Below are 15,733 nucleotides of genomic sequence, written 5' to 3'. Positions count from 1 at the left end.
TACTACGTAGTTGATGAGACAATTGGGATTGAAATCCCTTCTGCTGTTTTTCTAAATCATTCAATCTTCTCCCATACATCTCCTGGCAACTAACATCTATTAGGAATCTCCAGTATTTGAGACAGGGAGGTTTTGAAGAGTTTTAATTTCAAGCAAATTTAAACATCAGCCTTTCTGACCTCCCGTATCCAATCTGTTCTGAAACTGTCTACTGTTCATTTCCCCTAACCCATCCAAAATGGTCCTCTTTGATTCTAATGTCTTCAGTCCCAACATTAAGTGTTCTGAATCTGTCCCTACCTCCACTGTTGGAACTTCAGAACCCTTTTCTCTACTGAATTACTGCATTAACCTCATTAACTGCCTTGCATGATTTGCTCATGCCCCCTTAGAATATATTCCCCAGAGTGGAGTCACTTTTTTGGAACCCAAATAAAAAACTGTCATTTCTAATACCTTCAATTAAAACATTTTTTACAAGACAAATGGCCTGTTACAATCTAGATCCTGCTTATCAATATAGCTTCATTTCTGCCATCTCTTATAGTTTTTCAAACTTGTTTTCAAATCTTGGCACATGCTATACATGCTTAGAGTATCTTTTACTTTTTGAAGACAAAGGATTGTCTCCAGAAGGCCTTTTCTGATTCTTCCATTCTGGATGAGGTGCCATGTCTGTGTTCCCAAAGCACTCGAGTTTTCAGCTACGTCAGATTGAGTCCCACTAAAATAGGAGGTCGTAACCTTGTGTAGTATCCCCAGCACCTAATGTGGAAAATATTTTAGTATTTACTATAAAACATTAAGTATTTAAATGTTTTCCAGTTGAATGATACAGATGTCTGGTGTTTCTTTTTTCTTTCCCAACAGTTGTTAGCCCTGAAGATCAGGCTACCCCCATAGGAAAGCTCAAGGTGTCCCTTCAAGCTGCTGCTGCCCTCCATGCTATTTACAAGGAGATGACTGAGGATTTGTGTTCATGATGGAACAAGTGCTAGTCCATTCTAAACTCTGAGGGAACCATAGTAAAAAGTCTCTTATAAAGTAACTTGCTCTACTATGAATCTGGTTTACTGTGATGTCTCAACCTAATCATGAAAGTTTAGAGTGAAAAGTTTCTTTTTGTGATGCTAGCTGGATAGAAAGAATTATTCTGTATGCCTCAGCACTTCTCTAGGAGAGACGCAGGCTTGTTTCTAGGAAGTGAACCGCAAAAGAACTGTCACAGAAGGTGAATTTATAAAAACAAAACCACCAAAAAAAAAAAAAAACCACAGTTTATTTATCTTTTAGTTTTTCCAAAATTGAAAATATCAAGTCCTACTGCTAAGGAGAAAATAAACAAACAAATGAACAAAAATCCGAGATCCCTCCCCCCTCTTCTCTTAAAGTCACAGAACACAGAAGGAACTGCAGTGGGACAGGTGGGTGCAGAGAACCAGGAGGGAGAGGATGGCAAGATAAACTCCCCAAATACTGAAAAAGCTGTTCAACAGAAACTGTGATAAATACAGGACAATGCAAGACAAGTAAAAACAAGGAGCAGCAGTGATGAGAGGCTGTGTTGCAGATGTGGCCTCCCTTCCTCTTCTCTTTTCTCATCAGGGTGTTCTAGGCCCAAGGCATGACTTGCCCCTTCCAGATCTAAATGTTGACTCCTTTGAGCCTCCTCCTAGATTGCACTAGAAGCAGTACATGAGGCACAGCCATTCTTTCCTCATACATCAGAAAAGAAACAATGGTAATTTTGCTCCCACCACTGTACCATGTATAAATTTGTAAGGAAGATGAAACTGAGCCAGGGAGTATCACTGCTTCTTACGTCTTCCAAGGCAGTAGCAATACCTCAGAATCTGCCTGAGGCAAGAAAGCAGGAAAAGATACCAGCCTGATCAGCCTATCTCAAGCTGTATTGCTTACACCATTAGCAAATTCCAAGAACCTTTTCTTGAGTACTGCAAAGATGTGTCTTAAAGAGATGTGAGGAAGGTCATGGTAGGAGGGTAAGATGGAGGATCGAATCTGCTGGTCAAGAGCCATGGTACAGGCAGGCAAAGGTCACCTTGTACCAATGTCTTAGAAACATAGCTTTAAGACATCAAAGAATAAGATGTCAGAAGCCAACAATGTCCTGGCAGAAGGTGACAGGAAGAGAGAGGAATGAAATGGTATTTATTAACAGCGGAAGCCTCTGCCCTTCTTCAAGAACACCTCCTCCCTTGCCATCTGGATGGGGCCATTGGCACGTGTCCTGGTGGGCCTGGAATTCCCCGAGTAGCTTGGTCCACACAAATGGCCCCCTAAACCCATACACAAATGGCAAAACTTCAAAAGAAAAAAAAAAAAAGGAAAAAATACAGTTTCTATGTCATGTAAAATTTTCAGGGATTGGCTGTAGGAAGAATGGAGCTGAGGGCCAAAGTTCTGAAGTTACTTCCTCTTTTTTTTGGGAGGCGCAGAGCTGTGTCTGGAACCTCGGTTAGAGCCTCGGCCTGAACTGTGCACAGATGCCTTCCTCTTCCGGCTCATACTTCGACTCTGTTCTTCTTCTTCCTCGTAGCGGCTTTCACGGTCGGCTAAACAGAAGAACGAGGCACTAGTTAGCTAGATGTTAGCTTTAGGTATCTAATGCTATTGTACACAGCATGAAGTAATGCAGAGAACGTACTTTGGAGTCAGACTTAACTTTTAATCTTTTCTCAGTTGCTTATTAGTTGTATGATCTTGGGCAAGTACTTAACCTTTCTGAGCCTTGATTTACTTATAAAATGGAAAACTGTTTTAGGCTTAAAGGTAATCTATGCAAAGGACCTATCACTATGCTTGGGCTATACAGTACAGTAGTATGTAACTTACATTTGGTATTTGGTTTCAGAGTAGTTAAAACTAGTACTACAAAAACATTCTTAACCTGGAAGAGGGCCATAAAGCTAGACTACTATCTGACTTAGATTTGGAAACCAAACAGCCTAATTTTGGAGTGTGGTAAGATTATCCTGGCTAAGGACCCACTGGGGGAGCTGAGCAGATGAAAAACTCCTCCAAGTTGGCAGAGTTGTGCCCCCTGGAGAGTACAGATGCACTCAAGACCTCATTTGCGCTTCTGGTCAATGACGCTGTAGCTGTGACTCCACGTCAGTTTTACACTGTTCTTATGTTACTTTTATCAGCTAACTATCTCAAAATACTGAAATTTGTGTCTTAAAAAAATAAAACAAAATATTTACCTTTTCGGGCTTCTTCCTCCAGTTCGTCCCAATCCTTTCCACTCTCTTCTTCACTGCCCAATGATTCCTTGGAATAATCTGGAATAATATTAAGCATGATTTACTTCATGTTTGGATGTGAGAGTTGGACTGTGAAGAAAGCTGAGCACCGAAGAATTGATGCTTTTGAACTGTGGTGTTGGAGAAGATTCTTGAGAGTCCCTTGGACTGCAAGGAGATCCAACCAGTCATTCTAAAGGAGATCAGTCCTGGTGTTCTTTGGAAGGACTGATGCTAAAGCTGAAACTCCAGTACTTTGGCCACCTCATGTGAAGAGTTGACTCACTGGAAAAGACTCTGATGCTGGAAGGGGTTGAGGGCAGGAGGAGAAGAGGACGACAGAGGATGAGATGGCTGGATGGCATCACCGACTCAATGGATATGAGTTTGATAAACTCCAGGAGTTGGTGATGGACAGGGAGGCCTGGCGTGCTGCAATTCACGGGGTCGCAAAGAGTCGGACACAACTGAGAGACTGAACTGAATTGAACTAGACCGGAAACGGAATGGAATAATAAAATTATTCCCTTAAAAAGTCTGTAGAAATTGCCTAAGGTCAGACACGACTGAAGTGACTTAGCAGGAGCAGCAGTAGCAGGAAGTCATGAACACTTGTCCCTATGAAGACTCACCTGATTCTTCAGCTTCTGATGAATAATCTTCATCACTGTCCTCCTCCTCTTCTTCATAGTCTTCCTCTGAAGGATTAAAAGTCTCATCTTCGATTTCAGACTCGGAATCCCCTTCCTCAGCATCACTCCCCTGGTAAATTGGAGCATAATACTAAATACTGGGTGGGTTTTTTTTTTAAATTTACTTCATTAATAACTTAATTAATTCAATCCACTGAGTGTACCAGCATTATTTCTATTTTATATGAAAAATGAAATAAAAAAGACATAAACCAGAATAAGAGATAAAAATAGTTAATTAAAATTACTAGTAAGATATAATAATTAGACAACTTTTGCAAGACGATTTGAAGTATTTTCTCTGAAAAGTAAGCAATTCATTCAAACAGTAGTTTTTGTAATTTCAAAGAAACCTTGTGAGTGGCTACCAATGCCCAATTAATTTATCATTTACCTGTAAAACTAACTTGAAGAGACAATACCAAGCTACGCTCAGAACTTCTCCCATGTGATTGGTCCCTTATGTACTATTCATACGGCATTCTCCTAACTGCCCAAATGACAATGGGAAACACTATGCACCAGAAAAGAAACCCCACACTCACGCACCTCACCCTCAGGTTCCAGGAAAGACCAGCCACCTTGTTCAAAGAAGCCCTCAGGGTCATCAACAATGGTCTTCATAATTTTAGTCCAGTTGAGGGACTGTACTCCTTCTGTGTATTTTAGGTCACAGGAACTAAAGAAAAATAACATCATAAAGTAAAAAAAAAAATCCTCCATACTCAGCTTTTGGGTTTTGTTTTTTCTTGGTTTTGGCCATGCCAAAAGAGCAGAGTCTTAACCACTGGACCACCAGGGAAATCCCACCTCTATACTTCTTGAGAATATCCAGTGACATGCTGGTCATTAGCATCGTGGAAGAGCAGTACCCTTTTCATATCTGAGAGCAGGTACTCTTTGCACTATCCCACCAGAACATACCCCAAAAGAGCTGATATCTGGTTTCCCAGAGCACTAGACCTCACAACAGGGGCCCATTTTTAAAAAAAACTACTTAACGTGCCCTGTGTTAAGAAATTATTCAAATAACATTTATCCACTTCTGTTGAAGTGAGCAACCAATATGGGTGGGGGAAAAAAAGAAAAGCAGAACACAGTAATGGTAAGGGCTATAAAAAGAAACCATTAGCATAAAACCTGAGTGTGTGCTTAGTCACTCAGTTGTGTTAGACTCTTTGCAACCCCATGGACTGTAGCCTGCCAGGCTCCCCTGTCTATGAGGATCCTCCAGGCAGAAATACTGGAGTAGGTTGCCATGCCCTCCTCCAGGGGATTTTCCCAACCCAGGGATCAAACCCAGCTCTCCCACGTAGCAGGCAGATTCTTTACCATCTGCGCCACCAGGGAAGCCATAAAACCCGAGATGCCAGCATAAATCCATTATGGCACAATCACACACACTGAAGCTTTTGCTTCTAGTTGTGCTGCAAGGTGACAAGAGTTAGATTTACCTTTTCACCCAAACAACCAGAAAACTGAACACAGTGTGGAACAACAGTTTTCAAACACTGGATACTTAGCAGCCCTAGACTAAAATCCCTATGGAACTTCACAATGGAATGAACAGCAATGGGAATGGTTAAATATGTAAGAAAGACTTTCTCCTTCTCGTTTTGTAAATTAAGGAATAGCTGTTTTGAAGCTAAAATAATGACAACTGTGGAATTCATAGCATATTAAAAGCAAAATGTAATAATAGCAGAAAGGATAGAAGAGAAATGGAAGCATAAGAACCTTCTAACAGACATGGTATATTATCTGAATGCAGACTCTGACAAGTTAGAGGTGTAGCTCATCAGCAAACTAGGAAGATGATCGTAAAGAATCATAAAATTAAAAGCAGGCATAAAAAGGAGAAAAGCTTATCTTTGACAAAGGAGGCAGAAATATACAACGGAGAAAAGACAATCTCTAACAAGTGGTGCTGGGAAAACTGGTCAACCACCTGTAAAAGAATGAAACTAGAACACTTTCTAACACCATACACAAAAGTAAACTCAAAATGGATTAAAGATCTAAATGTAAGACCAGAAACTATAAAACTCCTAGAGGAAAACAGAGGCAGAACACTCTCCAACATAAATCACAGTAAGATCCTCTATGAACCTCTTCCCAGAGTAATGGAAATAAAAGTAAAAATAAACAAATGGGACCTAATTAAACTTAAAAGCTTTTGCACATGAAGGAAAGTATAAGCAAGGTGAAAAGACAGCCTTCAGAATGGGAGAAAATAATAGCAAATGAAGCAACTGACAAAAGAATTAATCTCCAAAATATACAAGCAGCTCATGCAGCTCAATACCAGAAAAATAAGTGACCCAATCAAAAAATGGACCAAAGAATTGAACAGACATTTCTCCAAAGAAGATATACAGATGGGTAACGCATGAAAAGACGCCCAACATCAGTCATTATCAGAGAAATGCAAATCAAAACCACAATGAGGTACCATCTCATGCTGGTAAGAATAGCTGCCATCAAAAAGTCTACAAACGATAAAGGCTGGAGAGGGTGTGGAGGAAAGGGAACGCTCTTACACTGTTGGTGGGAATGCAAACTAGTACAGCCACTATGGAGAACAGTGTGGAGATTCCTTAAAAAAAAAACAAAAAACTGGAAACAGAACTGCCATATGACCCAGTAATCCCACTGCTGGGCATACACACTGAGGAAACCAGAACTGAAAGAGACACATGTACCCCAATGTTCATCGCAGCACTGTTTATTAAAAAGAACACATCTGAGTCAGTTCTAATGAGTTGCATGGAACTGGAGCCTATTATACAGAGTGAAGTAAGTCAGAAAGAAAAACACCAATACAGTATGCTGCTGCTGCTGCTGCTAAGTGGCTTCAGTCGTGTCCGACTCTGTGCGACCCTATAGATGGCAGCCCACCAGGCTCCCCCATCCCTGGGATTCTCCAGGCAAGAACACTGGAGTGGGTTGCCATTTCCTTCTCCAATGCAGGAAAGTGAAAACGCTTAGTCCTATCTGACTCTTAGCAACCCCATGGACCGCAGCCTACCAGGCTCCTCCATCCATGGGGTTTTCCAGGCTAGAGTACTGGAGTGGGGTGCCATTGCCTTCTCCAATACAGTATATTAACATATATATATGGAATTTAGAAAGATAGTAATGACGACCCTATATGCAAGACAGCAAAAGAGACACAGATTAAAAGGTAGATATTCTCAGAATGGATTAAAAAAAAGCCAAGGCATGAAAGCAACCTCAATGTCCACTGACAGAGGATTAGATAAAAGAAAATGTGGTACATATATACAATGGAATATCACTCAGCCATTAAAAAGAATGAAATAATGCTATTTGCAGCAACATGGATGCAACCAGAGATTGTCATACTGAGTGAAGCAAGTCAGAGAAAGAAATATCATATGACATCCCTTTATATGTGGAATCTAAAAAGACGTGATACAGATGAACTTACAAAACAGACTCACAGACTTTAGAGAACAAGCTTATTATGGCTGCCGGGGGAAGGGATAGTTAGGGAGTTTGGGATAGACATGTACACATTGCTGTATTTAAAACAGATAACCAACAAGGACCTACTATATAGCACATGGAACTCTGCCCAATATTATATGGCAGCCTATAGGGGAGGGGAGTTTGAGGTAGAATGGATACATGTATATATATGGCTGAATCCCTTTGCTGCTCACCTGAAACTACTACAACATTGTAAATTGGCTATACCCCAATACAAAATAAAAAATTAATAAAGCTAGAAGTCTATAGTAATACCATACTATGTAGATTTCAAAACAAGGACTATTACTAGAAAAAGAAAGGACATTTCATGATGGAGAATAAAATTCAATAAAAATTGATAAACCTCTAGACTGATCAACAAAAAGAGGAAACTATTAATATTAGGAATGAAAGGGGTAAAAGTATTGCACAAATACTAGAGTTGACAAAATAAACCAGTTCGTTGAAAGATACAAGTTGAATTTATGTAGAATAGTCAATAATAGCCAACTTTGAAAAGGAACAAAATGGGAGGACTTACACTACCTGACTTCAAGATTCATTATAAAGCCACAATATTCACTACAGGATCAGTGTAAGAACACACACAAACCAATGGAGCAGAAAACACTATCCAGAAATAGAGTCTCTCCTACACATTCTTTTTTTAAACAAACATGCCAAGTAATTCAATGGGTAAGGGATAATCTTTTCAAAAAATGATAGCTAGAGTAACTGGCTACATATACACAAAGTTCAAACCTTCATCCTTACACCACAGTAAAAAAAATAAACTCAAAATGGACCACAGATATAAGACCTAAACCTACGGAACTCTAGAAAAGTTTTATGACTTTGGCTTAGGCAAAATTTATTACATAAAGCCATAAAGAGCAGAAATTACAGAAGAAAAAGTTGATTAAACATCTTTCATGGAAAATTTAACTTTTGATCTTCAAATGATATTTTAAGAAAATGAAAAGCCATAGAAACTACTGGAAGAAAATATATGTAAAATGTATTTGATGAGGGACTTTATTTAGCCTAAACAATTCTTAAAATTCAGTAGTAAAGAAATCTGATTCTTAACATGGGCAAAAAACATGAATATACTTCATCAAAGTATAGAATGACCGACAGCATATGAAAAAATGCTCAAAATCACCGGTAATCTTGGAAATGCAAACTGAAACCACAATGAGAAAGCCGCCCACCACAACGGCCAATAACGAAAAGACCGATAAACCCCAGTGTTGTTGAGGATGTGGAGCAACTACAGTTCTCCCATACTACACGTTTTCCAGCCACTCTGGCAACGGATTTGGTAGTTTCTTATAAAGCTAAACATATACTTAACCATAAACCATATGACACAGCAATCCCACTCTTAGGTCATTTATCCAAGAGAAATGAAAATGTATGTCCATACAAAAACCTGTACATAGTGTTTATAGCAGCTATTCCTAAGAGTCCCCAAAGGGAAACAATCCTAATGTCTATTATCTGGTAGATAGGTAAATAAAGCAAAGACTGTCCATACAATGGGGAACTCCTCTGTAATAAAAAGGAGTATGCCAATGATGTGTACAACACCTTGAGTAAATTTCAAAAGCATTATGCCAAGTGAAAGATAAAAAAGATACAAAACACTGCATACTTGTATAATTCCATTTTTGTGAAATTCTAGATGAAGCAAACTGCACAGTCACAGAAACCACTGACAAGGCTAAAGGGAGAGGATCGACTCCAACAGGGCAGGAGGACTCTGGGGAGTGAAGGGGACGGTCCATGTCTCCATCATGATGGTAGATACAAGACTATATACAGTTGTTAGAACTCATCAAATCATGTACTTAAATTGATGAATTTTATTGCATGTAAATTGTACCTCAATAAAGAGGATTTAAAAAAATCATACAGGGGATTCCCTGGTGGCTCAGTGGTAAAGAATCTGCCTGCCAATGCAGGAGACACGGGTTCAGTCCCTCATCCAGGAAGATCCCACATGCTGTGGGCAAGTAAGCCCATGCACTACAACTAGTGGGCCTGTACTCTAGAGCATGGGAGCCGCAACTACTGAGCATGGGCGGGCTCCGGAGTTAAGAGAAGCCACCGCAATGAGAAGGTCGCACACCTCAACTAGAGTAGTCCCTACTCTCTGAAACTAGACAGAAACCTATGCAGTAACGAAGACCTAGCACAGCCAAAAATAGTCACACAAATCTATAAATATTTTTGATACCATGTTACTTACCTGCAAATGTTTTCAAGGAAAACCCTCATGGAAATTATAAAGTTGGATCTTTCACACAGGCTACTTTTAGCTCTTTCAACCATTTCTTAAGAGACGTTTTATATTTGCAGGGCCTCCCCCTACAGATAACTGGAAGGAGGAAGCAGGGCAGAGCAAACTATCCTCATGGACACACATGCCTCACACTTTCCCCACAAAGTGACATCTCCCTTTTTATTGGGGTTCTGGCATATCTATGAGGAATTCTTTTAGCTGAAGTGTAAGTATGTGAAAGGTAAAAGCTAAAATAAATATACATTGTATCTCATGTTTTAGTAAAAACAGAGAACTAGTAAGGAATTTTATACATCCATCAAGTAGTCAAAAAAGATCTCAGACTCTGATACTCAGTGGCAGTAGCGGTAAAGAATCCACCTGCCAATGTAGGAGACCTAAGAGACACGGGTTCGATTCCTGGGTTGGGATGATCCCCTGGAGGAGGGCATGGCAACCCACTCCAGTATTCTTGCCTGGACAGTCCCATGAACAGAGGGGTGTGGTAGGCTATAGTCCATAGGGTTGCAGAGTCAGACATGACTGAAGCGACTTAGCATGAACACATAGCCAGTGAAGATAATGCAGGGGCTAAAGCCACCCTTTCGTAGCCAATGACTTAAGCAGAGAGTGGTTGTTCAGTTAATACTAGTTCATTTGAAACTTGGTTGAGCAACAACAGACTTAAGCATATGCAAGGTCACATGCAGCCTCTTCTGTATCATATTAACTTTCTGAGTACTCTCCATTTAAAGAAGGCAGTCTTAGGCAGAGACTTAGACTCTTAGTCCAGAGCAGAGCTAGGAGGAGCCCAGAGATCTTGCCCTTAATTCAGTGATTCTAACCCAGTGCAGAAACTGAGGAAGAACTAAAGAGCCTCTTGATGAAAGTGAAAGAGGAGAGTGAAAAAGTTGGCTTAAAGCTCAACATTTGGAAAACTAAGATGATGGCATCTAGTCCCATCACTTCATGGCAAATAGATGAGGAAACAGTGTAAATAGTGTTAGACTTTGTTTCCTTGGGCACCAAAATCACTGCAGATGGTGACAGCAGCCATGAAATTAAAAGATGCTTGTTCCCTGGGTGAAAAGCTATGACCAACCTAGAAAGCATATTAAAAAGCAGAGATATTACTTTGTCAACAAAGGTCTGTATAGTCAAAGCTATGGTTTTTCCAGTAGTCATGTATGGATGTGAGAGATTGGACTATAAAGAAAGCTGAGTGCCTAAGAATTGATGCTTCTTAACTGTGGTGTTGGAGAAGACTCTTGAGACTCCCTTGGACTCCAAGTAGATCAAACCAGTCAATCCTAAAGGAAATCAGTCCTGAATATTCACTGGAATGACTGATGCAGAAGCTGAAACTCCAATACTTTGGCCACCTGATGCGAAGAACTGACTCATTGGAAAAGACTCTGATGCTGGGAAAGATCGAAGGCAAAAGGGGACAACAGAGGATGAGATGGTTGGATGGCATCACCGACTTGATGGACGTAAGTTTGAGCAAGCTCCAGGAGTTGGTGATGGACATGGAAGCCTGGTGTGCTGCAGTCCATGGGGTAGCAAAGAGTTGGACACGACTGAGCGACTGAACTGACTGAACCTAGCGCATTTACTCTCCTCCCCCTGCCTCTGCTCCAAAGCTTGATATGTGTTGAACACATGGGTTGCAAGGAGTCGGACAGGACTGAAGTGACTTCACTCACATGCATGCATGAACTACTGTTGGGTATTCAGGAAAAAGTAACATCCCAAATTTTCAAGTCCTGGTTGGTAACAACCCAAAGGCAGTTTCATTAAGTATACCAACAGATTTTACATATAACATACCACATTCATATTCTAGAAAACTGTGTTCATGGGACAGGAGATTGCTGGGAGGTTTACTTACTTTAACCATTCCTTGATGGGGTCAAGAGAGGCAACAGGAATCGCATTGATCATTGTCACTTTCTTGCTGTAGTCCTTGTAGACGATCACCATGTCAAAGTTCTTCAGGTGAAACTGGACTCGCTCAAAGTGAATCAGCTCCACTTCATCCAACGTTACCACAAAAGGTGGCTGTCAGGGAAGAAAGGAACTATTTTCATAAAAATACTTCCCACAAAACACTAGCATTTTCAAATGCTTTCAGGATCTAAAAACTACCACACAAAGGATAACTAAACTGTCTTTTGTTTGTTTTTGGGGGGCAAATACTAAAAGCGATAAAACATACCGAGAAGCCTGGCTTAAAGGGTCTGCAAGATCGAAAGCCACCCTCAGGGAGAAGTCATTTAAGGAAACTATGCAAAGAAACTGTCTCTAAAAACTAAAGAGACTTCTACAGAATCTTTGTTCAATTTTTATACCTAAGGTAAATAAATATAAAAAGTTAAAATACTAAGATATAATAAGGACCTAGCTTTCAAAACATCTACTCTCTTGGTTTCTTTTCTCTAACAATTTTCTTCCTAAAAAGAGGTCAGGAACACTCACCCATTCTGTAGCATTTACCAGTGCACTACTAGTAGGCTGAAGGAGGCAGGTACTCCTATAGGGAGCACCATTAAATCTGAAAGACAGTAGGAGACTCACATAAGATGGGGTTCACTGCAAGAGAAACTGCTGCCGCCCCAACAGGCTTCTCTCCTTTCCCATTCCAAACAAAACTCCAGAACACTCGCTAGAGACTCACTTCCAGAGAGAGGGAGCCTCTCAGTCTTAGCTATTCACCCAGCCCTTGAACATTTCCAAGAGATAATGGATGTCCACAGGAAAAAGAACATGATATGTTATGCTAAGTTATTATTAAAGGAAGAATAACTAATTTTTCTGAAGGCCAAAAAGAAGATGACACATTACCCCAAGTCCCTAAAAGGCACTTCAAATTCCAGTTCCTCCTTGGTTAGAGCCTCTACTTTTTCAATGAAATTTTTAAAGGCTGTTTTCAGTTTGTGCCTCATTTCTCTTTCCATCTGTAGAAGAAATACGAATTAACTATAGTTATCACTTTACTTATTAACAGTAATCCCTTCAAAAACCATGAAGTGCTTTTGTAGTCCTTAATTCTGTTAACTATGATACTAACATGGATACTTTATTACAGGCTGCTAAAATTAATTATAGTTATGCCTACGAATAAAGTCTATTTCATAGCCAACATACTACACCATCCCAGCAGATACTTGAGAAGTTCTGCATAGTTTCTGGAGTGGTTTATAAAATATATAACAATTACTGAGCTCAGATCTGGGCTGAATCCTAGCTCATGCTCAGTCGCTTTGTGTTCAACTCTGCTTCTAAGCTTCTCTGTCCATGGGATTCTCCAGGTAAGAATACTGGAGTGGGTTGCCATGCGTTTCTCCAGGGGATCTTCCTCACCCAGGGATCGAACTCACATCTCCTGTGTCTCCTGCATTGCAGGAGGATTCCTTTACTGCTGAGACACTAGGGAAGCCTGAATCCTACCTCCCTACCCTGCAAATAAAATACCAAATTTCACCTGCTCAGCATAGAGGTCATCTCGGTCATGCATATGCTGATGTTTCCCCAAGTCTGTGGTGATCTCCCCGACTTCTGTGTAGAACTGCACATCTGTATGCCGCTTCTTCCCAAACATGATGGCATTCTGAAGACCGAAAGTAGAAAGAAGAAGAAATTTTAAGACTTATTTCGCAAAGAAGTCTACACAGGCAAAAATAACAAAACAGGAGAATATTAAAATATCTACACTAGAAACCATAGCATTTATGTAAGAATAGTTAAACCACTCCACGTGTCATCATAAATAATGACATTTGGGAATATAAAAGAGTATAAATTTTTTAAAGTATTCCTACTTATTAGAATGGACTTTGGAGATTATGTTGATAATTGTCAAAGCAAAAACTTTCTATTTCAGAAACAGGAATGTGGAACAGACCTATATGTTTTGGAGATCATTATGTATCACACCAAGGAACAAACATGATTAGCACCTTTGAGATGTCAGGCGCTGGGGGCTTTACAGGCATTATTTTATTCAGTGCCCTTAATGATCTTATGTGACAGGTGATATTTTTCATCACTATTTTAAAAGAAACACTGTGATAGTAAGATCTTGCCCAAGAGCTCATAGCTAGCTGACAGAAAGATATACCTTGAGGTGAAAGTGCAAGACAATAATCATTTCCCCATCACATGGCTGGAATAAAGCATGCTTGATGTTATTGTACAAAATATCCACTTTGTCTCCTCGGACAGACGTGAAGCGAAAACCTAGGTGGGGGGAATGGAGGAAGCTGCTAAGTATCAAGGTACATCATCAGGTTAGCCCAAAAGGTACTGCATCTTTTCTGGCTGATGTGAACAGGGTCAGAGGGAATGCCAACAAGGTACAGAGCTTTCCTTTCGTTCTGGCCACAGAGCATGTCAAAGTAGATTCCTCCCAGCACTTCCTACTATGTTATCTGGTCTGTCATTACTACAGATGTGCCTCCAAAGACAAAGCCCAGGCACAAGAGAGATCATCCATACCATTGACATGGGCCTCCAGTGAGCCTTGCATCCTCTTTTGGGCAATGTTTGGGCGAATGTACAGATCTTTTAGTTTGGGATTACTCCGGTTTAGATTGATCACCAGTGAATCTTGTTTCACAATGCCCTAAGCAGAATGAAAATCAACATGAATTCTCACATATCTTTCTATGTCCCCAAACCTTCATGTGTCCTTTTGCACAAAGGCACTTTGCTGTTGTTCCGGCTCACCTCCTTCTCTTTCTCTTCCGCTTCCCGAGTCTTATAACGCTTCTGCACTTCTTTTATAATTCGGAAGGCATTCTGAAGGTTCAAGGCTGGAACTGTCTGTTCTCCAGGTGCCTTCATATTTGAAGCTCGGTATGTACTACAGAAAAGGGGGAGCACTTATGTAATTTCTTCATCATGCCATCTAACCCACACCCATTACTGTGTTTTACAACTGGCTTAATACCTTTTAGGAGAAAAAGGTACCACTGAGTGCTAAAATAATGTCTGGAAAGATGAAAAAATCCTTCCTCTCTCTTAAACAGATGATGTTATAAATAGCTAATCCACTGAGTGGGGGAGTCACAGCTTTATTTCAAATCCTGCATAAACGTCCCCAAATGATCCTATTTCACTTTAAGAATAAACAGACTCCAGTGCAGCACACATCTGATATTTTATCAACAAATATGTCAAGTGAGGATAAAATATCTTTACGAGGATTTAAATTAGGTTCCAACCTCAAAACAGTGCAAGGTTAGTACAGCAATCCTCCTTATCAAGGACCACTGAGGAAGGTGCCACCATTCACTAGGATGTGGGAGAACACAGCACTCTCTGGGTTTCTGAGGGTACTGCTCTGGCCAGTAGGGACTTGAGGGTGGTTGTTTCCCTGGGAACTCACATTTCCTTGACAAAAGTGGCTTCTGGGTTGGGAAAGATGTTGCCCTCATTTCTGCCCAGAGCACTGCCTGGGCAATAGAAGTTGATTCGCAAGTAAGTATAATCTCCTTCCACAGACATACTTATATTCTGTTCAAAGAAAGGAAAAGCATTAGCAAAGAAACCAAACAAATAAGATTTCTTTCCTCGATGAAGGTAAGTAGCTATAGACATGCTAAAATTAAGTTAGTAGTTACAAACTGACAGCTAAACCTAGCCTGTAATCCTTACTCTAAAACTAATAAGCTACATATTTAGCTTATTTTTTTATATGATCAAATGCTGTTTCTGAAAGAATCACTGAGTTCCTGAAGTTCTTTTCCTGTGCCATGTTTATGACAACAGGTTAAAAAGTTCTTCAAGTTCAAAGACAAACAAGCAAAGTATGGTTATAGACTAGGTCATTTAACTTTCTCCAAAGCGCAAACAGGGAAGGAAGGAAAATGACCGCAGGAGACTAGGGAGTGGGGTTGGGGAGTCAGTAACATGGGAAAGGTAGAGTCAGTAGGAGCACAGAACAGGAGAGACACGCAGTCAGGACAGCCATCTATGGTAAGCACAATTAT

The 15,733-nt window shown here is 40.2% G+C and overlaps 2 protein-coding genes across 2 annotated transcripts in view; one reads left to right on the top strand and one right to left on the bottom strand.

The window, feature by feature from the left end:
- Positions 1-2,349, top strand: part of RPGRIP1 (RPGR interacting protein 1) — a 52,449-nt gene extending 50,100 nt beyond the window's left edge. Inside the window, exon 24 of the mRNA XM_070292468.1 lies at positions 871-2,349. Coding sequence (XP_070148569.1) covers positions 871-983 — 113 coding nt within the window. The 3' untranslated portion in view covers positions 984-2,349. The remainder of the gene's footprint in view (positions 1-870) is intronic.
- The window catches only part of SUPT16H (SPT16 homolog, facilitates chromatin remodeling subunit), a 35,624-nt gene continuing 21,150 nt past the window's right edge, over positions 1,260-15,733 (bottom strand). Inside the window, exons 15-26 of the mRNA XM_069595852.1 lie at positions 15,130-15,257; positions 14,469-14,604; positions 14,238-14,364; positions 13,861-13,979; positions 13,225-13,350; positions 12,585-12,697; positions 12,219-12,294; positions 11,632-11,801; positions 4,508-4,637; positions 3,899-4,028; positions 3,228-3,305; positions 1,260-2,576 (exon numbers count right to left, since the gene is read on the bottom strand). Of these exons, the coding sequence (XP_069451953.1) occupies positions 2,431-2,576; positions 3,228-3,305; positions 3,899-4,028; positions 4,508-4,637; positions 11,632-11,801; positions 12,219-12,294; positions 12,585-12,697; positions 13,225-13,350; positions 13,861-13,979; positions 14,238-14,364; positions 14,469-14,604; positions 15,130-15,257 (1,479 nt within the window). The 3' untranslated portion in view covers positions 1,260-2,430. The remainder of the gene's footprint in view (positions 2,577-3,227; positions 3,306-3,898; positions 4,029-4,507; positions 4,638-11,631; positions 11,802-12,218; positions 12,295-12,584; positions 12,698-13,224; positions 13,351-13,860; positions 13,980-14,237; positions 14,365-14,468; positions 14,605-15,129; positions 15,258-15,733) is intronic.

The sequence above is a fragment of the Ovis canadensis genome, chromosome 7 (genome assembly GCF_042477335.2).
Source record: "Ovis canadensis isolate MfBH-ARS-UI-01 breed Bighorn chromosome 7, ARS-UI_OviCan_v2, whole genome shotgun sequence".
In the NCBI taxonomy this organism is placed as follows: domain Eukaryota; kingdom Metazoa; phylum Chordata; class Mammalia; order Artiodactyla; family Bovidae; genus Ovis; species Ovis canadensis.
The sequence above is the reverse complement of the archived record's forward strand: the minus strand, read 5'-3'. Positions and strand labels throughout refer to the sequence as shown.